Consider the following 7,586-nt stretch of genomic DNA (forward strand, 5'->3'; position numbering starts at 1 on the left):
TTGTAGACCAGGCTGGTCTCGAACTCACAGAGATCCGCCTGCCTCTGCCTCCCGAGTGCTGGGATTAAAGGCGTGCGCCACCATCGCCCGGCTATTGTGGAACATTCTTAAAGGAATAACTAAAATATCAAAAAGCAAAACAGAATGTTTACAGCAAGGTGTTTAATAGGTGAAGCAGTTTTGGTGGGCTAACCTTCCTTGGGGGAAGAACTGTCCTACTTCTTGGACTGTGATTTCCTCAAAGGTCCTGTGTGATAAACCCAATCAATACCCAAAGCTTAAGGATGCAGGGGTTTGCCCAGATCTGGTTGGCAACCAATCAGCTAAGGCAGTACTCTTCCTCGCCTGAGTCTTACAGGGTTGTCGTGACTACACCACCCCCTTAATCAAATGTCCATCTTCTAAGAGCACAAGTCTCTCTAACATGACAAAGCCCTGCTTCCCTCCACTCTGCCTGAGTCTTAATGGGAAAATGTGCAGGCAAAAGAACTGTGGAGGCCCTGAGCTCAAGGCAGACAACTGTGAAAGCCTGCACTTCTGGGCATCTGGTCGGGTCTTCTTCAGTCATGGGAAAAGAGAGATCACAGATTGAAACCTGCCTGCTTAAAACACACACAAAACTGAGTAGGCTTTCCCCTGAGCTGGTCTGTCATGCCATCTTTCCTTAGGTGGGACAGCTGTGCAGCCTTAGGATGTAAGGACCGTCTAGGAGAGACACTTCTCTGCACGTGCAGGAAGGTAGGGTCAAGGACTGTGTTCTGTGCCCAGCTGTTGAGAACTTTGGTTCCTGTCCTGACAAGGCCAGCAACCTGTTCCATGGAGATGGCACCACATCCAGGAGGGGGAAGTATATCACACCTCTGCGGTCACTTCCACCTGTGCTGAGGGTGGAGCCAGTTTTTTTTTTTTTTTAAGATTTATTTATTATGTATACGTGCATGCCTGCATGCTAGAAGAGGGCACCAGATCTCATTTAGATGGCTGTGAGCCACCATGTGATTGCTGGGAATTGAACTCAGGACCTCTGGAAGAACAGCCAGTGCTCTTAATCTCTGAGCCATCTTTCCAGCCCCAGACAGTTTGTTTTTAACACAAGCACAGGTGCTGCAAAAATCTTGTTGAGCTCTTGACAGGAAACAAAGTCCTCCCTGAGGGATTTGTGGAAAGGTGGAAGGGAAACATTTCTTCTAAGGAAGAAACAATCAGCTGGATTGAATTTTGTTAGATCCGAGCTGGGCACGTTGCTCAGATGTAGAACATGCACTTAGCAGGTGCAAAGACACCGGGTTCGTCTACCCCCAGCACCATAAAACCTCCAAACCCAACAGGTTAGATCAACAGTATCAACAGTGTACTCAACTAAGAACAAGGACTCTTAGTTTGAAGCAATCTTTGCTACATCCAAGGCCAAGCATCACCTGGGAGCTTGTGAGATACAAACTTCTAGGGCAGTAAATAAACCTGTTTACCAAGCCTGGTGACCTGAATTCAATCACTGGGACCCACGGGGTAGGAAAGAACCAATATCCACAAGCTGACCTCTGACCTTCACACATGCAACCTGTCCCCTTCTCATCCCACCCCAGGCCAGGCCAATAACACCCAGATCCCATGGCCCACCCTGAGATACTCAGGGGCACTGGTACTCATCCAAGCTTGGGATGAGCTGGAACACTCAACCAGACACTGTCTGTCCCTGACCAGCTGCAACACCCAGCCCGAGTCAGGATGCTTTTTAAGTTCCAGCCAGCAACCCTTCATTCCCATCAAGTCACGTGTTGTACAGAGAAGGCAGGCAGGCAAAGGGGAGTCACCTCCACAGACAGAGGCGCTAAGATTCTGTTGAGGCTTTAGGGAAAGACCAAATGACTTTATTGCAAAAACGTCTGCTATTTATTACTAACGGTTCTTCTGAAAACACAAACACAAGAACTGAATACCACATCCAGAGTGACTCGCCCTGTGGCTAGGGAGAGGCCAGGACTGAGGCTGTGGGGCTTCCCTGGCTCACTCCAGGGCTCCAAGTTACCTCTGTTAAGAGAAAGGAAACCACTAAAATCCCCAAGTACAGGAAGTACAGGAAGGTCACAATAACCTTAGGGCTACTGACCCTAACTGCAGCACGTCCCAGCCTATAACTCTAGCAAAGCTATCAAAACCCACTGTCAAAGAGCTGTTCCCAGGGCCCTTTGCTGTCCTGACCGGCTAGCCCCAGCCTGGCTTCTGCATACTGCAGAGCACAAGCATTAACATCCACATGCAGTGTCCAGGTTCAAGTATAAAGGTCTGATCAGGACAGCCCGAGTCACGTAGTGCTTAAACCTCTGTAGTGTCTATACCGGGGTCAGACCCCTGGACAGGCTGGCCAAAGGTGGCACAATTCATGAGGAAGTATGAATAACGTCCCACCACCAAACTTGCTGTCCATCCAATATGGACAACACCCGAGTCAAGGTCAAAATCTTGACATCAGTAGTGACATCGGCGGCGACTATTATATCAGTATGAAACTGGAATCTGTTTCATTTCTTCATTAAATGGAGTCTTCCAAAGGTATCAGGTATATCCTTTAAAAAAAAGAGAGAGATAATCATGTCAAAATGCTACTTTGATAAGGCTCCATATTTTCCTAAAAGAATTTACAATGAAACAATTTAAAATAAATGTTTTACTCTCCAGGACGAATTAAGGATCTCTCCCAAGAAGCACAAGAAGACAGTCCTTCAACTGCCCATGGTCAAAGGCCTAGGTCAACGCCTCCCTACCCAGTTTGTTAGCACCAGTATCTTAACTGACTCACTAGCAGCAGAACAAGGGACCAGAACCCCCCAGGGTGTGACCAAGGCAGGCAAGGTCTACTGCTCATCCAGTGGCTCCCCAAACCAGGCACAGCATTCACCTGTGTCTCTAGCTATTTTAAAGTTTAGATTAGATCCTAAACCTGAGGCAAAGAGAACAGATCTGCATGGCAATCATAGCGGCTACACGGGAACACAGAGCTCACGGCGAGTGTCTCACTTGAGACTGCACTTGGGGATGGTGCTTGATTTTATGAAAATCACACTATCAGCCGGGGAGAGCCACTTGTAAGCAATCTCAGAGAAGATAACCTCTACATAAGTCCCCTGTGCAAACCAGTTGCCACAAAGATTTCTGATGAGGTTTCCTTGGTGACCTGGATGCTCGGCTTTAGCAGCACAGAGCACACCTGCCAATGGGAGCGTGCTGGTGCTGCGTTCACTGAGATGGCTCACGGGGTGAGCTCTACTTCCAGCACTCTCTTCTGAACAGGTGAAACACGTCTAAGTACAGCTTACCCTGCTTCTAACCATCTCACACACTGACCAGCAAGAAAAGAGAGATAGGTTACTAAACCTTAGGAGGTATCTTGGGATGGCGCTGGAGGATCCTGGCTTTCAGGTTCTGGAGGAGGAGCTGGCACAGGTTCTTTTTTCTGGGCTGCCAGGAACTCGTGGATTGCTCGCTCTATCTGTGGCCTGAAGATGTGATTTAGTTTGGGGTCCACCACCTGAGAAATGATCCTGTCCACTCCTGCTTCCAACATGCCTGACCTGTGGAAACAAACAAACTACTGTTATTTGGTTCTCAAGAGTTCTCCTCTGCACCAGTAAGCCCCAAGTCCCATCCAAGAGCCCAGCAAACATACATTTTCCCCGGTCTAGACCACTGGCCTTTCATTTGAGGGGGTTCACAGCTGCCTGCCAACCACCATTCCTAATGCAGTCTCAACTTTGTACAGAGGAACCAGACAACATTCAACAGACTGCTCCAAAGGCCAACACACATGTGACTAACCGCACGAGTGTGGTCACAGGTGTAGGGTGAAATTGCATTCATAGTGTCAAAGGCAGCAAGCCTTGTGCCTCAGCTTTCCTCAGCATTTATTCTTAGCAGCGAGAACAGAAGTGGCTTCCAGCAACACAAAGCAGGTGAGGTGTCTGTGATGACTGGTGAGACACAAAGACCGGGCATGCAATGTGCAGAACCGAACTCACCTTGAGAAAGGGAGCAGCACTGTGCAGACTAAGAGACAAAACAGGCAGCTGTAGAGGCCACACTCCCCTAGTGCACAGAGAGCCAGCCTTACGTGGGTTTTAATTTTCTTCACTGATAAGATTCTGGTTTCAGTGGTCATAAGCCACACAATGAGTACTATAGCGCTTGTTAGCAAAATCCTTTTCTACTTTTAAAACCTTTTAAATTTCAAAATCACTGTATAGTCCCAAGAAGTTGCAAGGAAATATACGAGGAGGCTCATGCATCCTTAGCCTGCCACCTCTAGTGTTAGCACCTTGTCTAACACACTACATAGGGACCAAGCTAGGAATCTGGCGCCGGTACAATCCAGACTGGATCAGATGACCCACACTCAAATTTGTATGTATTTTTACCCGGCCTGCCTTGTGTTGCTGTAACAAATACCTGAGGCTGGAAATAAATGTATAAAGAGGTATACTTGGCTCATCATCTAGTGACTCAAAGTCCAAACAGCACAGTGCCAGCAGTCCAAGGTCCCTATTGGTATTGCAACGTGATGAGCATGCAGATGCCAAGACAGACTAGGCAGCCTGATGAGAAAAGCAGCTGAACTCACCTCTTCACCTCCTTCCCACCCTCTTTCTGAGAGGTCTCACTGGGTAGGTGAACCAAGACTGTCTTATTCTCCTACTAATCTTCCCACCTCAGTGCTGAGTGTGACAGACACCACATCTGGCTGAACTAAACAACTGATTCTTACTCAGTGCCACAAAGATGAAGGTCCCATGACCTCAACTCCTACCAGCTCCTGCCACATCATCCTCAACTCCCTGAGGATCAGCTCCTATTGTATGAGCCTCTGGGGGGTACAGCACAACTTTACGTGAGTGGCTTAGGGTGTACACCAGCACCACTAAGACATCCAGCAGCATCATGAGAGCCCCTGGTTCCAGTTATCTCAGCCCAGCTCCCTTCATGCCCTTGGCAGCCACCACTGGCCACACATCTCTGCACTGGTGGCAAATGCAGTCATTCCTCAGTCTTCCCAGACTTGCTTTTCTCACCACAATTCTGATGTTTCTATTTTCACAGTCCTGCTCCATAAGCTTTTATTCAACAAATTTAGTGTGGTAAGAAGTGCTGAATACAAGCCCCGGTGTTAAAAGCCAAGATGGATTCTGGACAGACCAAAAATCATGAAAAATCTGGAATCTATGACCCATGCCCGGTGTGCCAGTGACAATAAGGCCACTCGCGTGAGTCCTCTATGATGCCGTCTCTGTTCTGTGAATGACAACATCTTCCTGCAAACTGTCACCACACTCTGGCAGGTGAAGCCCGGCTAGCCTGCCCCCCAACACTGGCATCCTGGACTCACGCTCATGTTCAGATCACACTGAAGGCTTTAAAGAACTGAGCCTCACAATCCGGAAGCCCTGCCAGAGTTACCACCAAATGGCCACACCCAGGAGGCACCCGGAGCGAGCAGTGGGTACTCTAGGCTCTGCTCACCCGGCTACAAAGCACCATCCACCAGGAGGCCGTGAACCGAGGGCAGTCTGCAGCAGACTGATCCCACTGCTTTACTTACTGAACCACGCTCTGCCTCAGCCCATTTCGCAACTGGTTCTTGTTCATTGCAGGATTCCATTCCTGTTTGTCCAGGTGTGTTGACACAAAATTATCCACTTTCTGCCTCAGGTTCTGGTAAGCTGGCTGAGACATTCAGAAAAAGAGACCAAGTCAGTGCATGTGCCAAAGTTGTGGAAACGAGCCATTCAGAAAACTGCTTTCCAGAGAAGAACACATTTTTCTCATTTAAGCAGACTTCCACCTGACCTCAGAACTCACCCTGCAGTATGGAGCTATGAATCAACAGCCGGGAGGGTATTTGTTTAGCAGTGGCTAGGCACAGTGCAGGGTGGCACCTATATAAATCTACCTACCTCCTCGAGGGAGGGCCCATTAGTATTGTTCTGCCTGCATTTATACAGTAGTTTTCAAAACCTGAAAAGTAAACAAAGGTGCCCTCCAGCTGCAGAGTGGCCAAGGACAGCTGCAGGTGGCTTCGGCAAAGAACTGTTTCTAGGTCAAGGTGACCTTCCATGAGGTGCCTGACTCCGGAGTCCCGGTAATTTGCGTCCATAAAATGCAAACATTCTGCCCGCTCCCCTCACAGTGGGTGTCTGCAGGGGTACACCCTGGAGAGGGCCCTCCAAGTGAAAGGGCCACCCAGGCCTCAGCAAGAGTCACTACAGCTAATGCCAAGGGACCTCTGCACGTTGCCAGGCAGAGGTGTGACCCTTACAGGAGCCGGAGGCACTTACTCTAAGTGCTCCTAAGAGCTGGAGAACAAGACTAGGAAATTCCCTGTGAGAACAGGGAATGGATGTCCTGAGACCCCAGCCTCCTCCCTCTCTCCTGGGGAAGACAGATAACACCTCTTCACTCCATCCATGCTGAGTGGTCTGTCAGTGTCTCCAGGACTGAACTGAGCCTTCAGGCATGGCTCTGGGCCTGTTATGAGAATTTGTAAAGAGAAGGATGGCCTATCTGTGAGGCTCAGGGACTGAGATGTATATAGGCAGGGTAGACCTAACCCCACATAACCCATAACGCAGGCCCAGGCAGCCTGCAGATGACAGCCAAGCCACCAGCTGAGGCCTATCTAGACCAGCTGGCTTGAGGGAACATGCCACCCTAACAGCATGTGGAACAACCCCTAGAGCCCTCTGGGTCAGTAAAGAGCCCTCAACTCCACCACCTTAATCCGCACTGAATCTAACATAGGCATCAACTCCCTTTAAATTAGTTAAAGGATACAAAATAAGGATGCTGACTTTACGCTTACCCCAATTTGACCAAATAAAAGCCCGCAAATCATTCCTCTGGGGAAAGGGAATAACTATTACCGTGTGGTCCAATCCACCAGTGCTTAAAATCACCACCCTGGTGGTGAACAGAAAATGGGTTGCGCTCCTAAAGCACTCTGCCTTTCCCGACTATTCTAAAAACACGGGTTTCTTTCGGATGGAGGGAGCTGTATGTGTGCAACTGTAATCTCCAAAGGCGACTGGACTAAAAAATCACAGCTGGTAAGTGATGGGCAAGAGCAGAGCTCAGGTGTGCACCACTCGGAAGGCGCCGGTACTGCTCCCCGCAACGCGTCCCCGAGGCTCACGAGCTGCCTTTTGTTTTACAACCGCCCCTCCGCGACTAGCAAGTCAAAACAGCGGGGTGCACAGCCTCGCCCCCCCCCCCCCACGGCCCCGGTACCTTGGTGTCCACGTCAGCCAGGCAGTCCCGGCGGAAGCTGTCGAACAGGCCGCGGCTCTTGAGCTGCTCCACTATGAGAGCAATGAGCTGCGGGTCTCCCGGAGGTAGCGAAGCAGGGTTGACCGGGCCCCCTGCCCCACTCGAGCCCGCCGCCGATCCCGAGGCCTGGCCCGCCGCGCCCGCTCCCACACCGTCCGCCATGGCCGCGCTCCGCGCCCGCGCCGAGCCCCGCGCTCGGATGCTCCTCCGGGAGCCGCGGGCCGCGCTGCGCAGACACGGAGGGCCCCACGGAGGCGGCGGCGACGGAGGCG

General features: G+C 50.4%; 1 protein-coding gene across 1 annotated transcript; it reads right to left on the minus strand.

Annotated features, from left to right (window-relative positions):
- Positions 1–1,877: 1,877 nt before the first annotated feature.
- Bod1 (biorientation of chromosomes in cell division 1) lies at positions 1,878–7,580 on the minus strand. Its single transcript, XM_005349024.1, has 4 exons — positions 7,276–7,580; positions 5,591–5,715; positions 3,376–3,572; positions 1,878–2,567 (listed from the first exon to the last, which is right to left on the minus strand). Exons 1-3 carry the CDS (start codon positions 7,474–7,476, stop codon positions 3,377–3,379), a joined length of 522 nt encoding a protein of 173 aa, XP_005349081.1. The 5' UTR covers positions 7,477–7,580; the 3' UTR covers positions 1,878–2,567; position 3,376.
- Positions 7,581–7,586: the final 6 nt, after the last annotated feature.

Source organism: Microtus ochrogaster, chromosome 7 (assembly GCF_000317375.1).
Source record: "Microtus ochrogaster isolate Prairie Vole_2 chromosome 7, MicOch1.0, whole genome shotgun sequence".
Classification (NCBI taxonomy): domain Eukaryota; kingdom Metazoa; phylum Chordata; class Mammalia; order Rodentia; family Cricetidae; genus Microtus; species Microtus ochrogaster.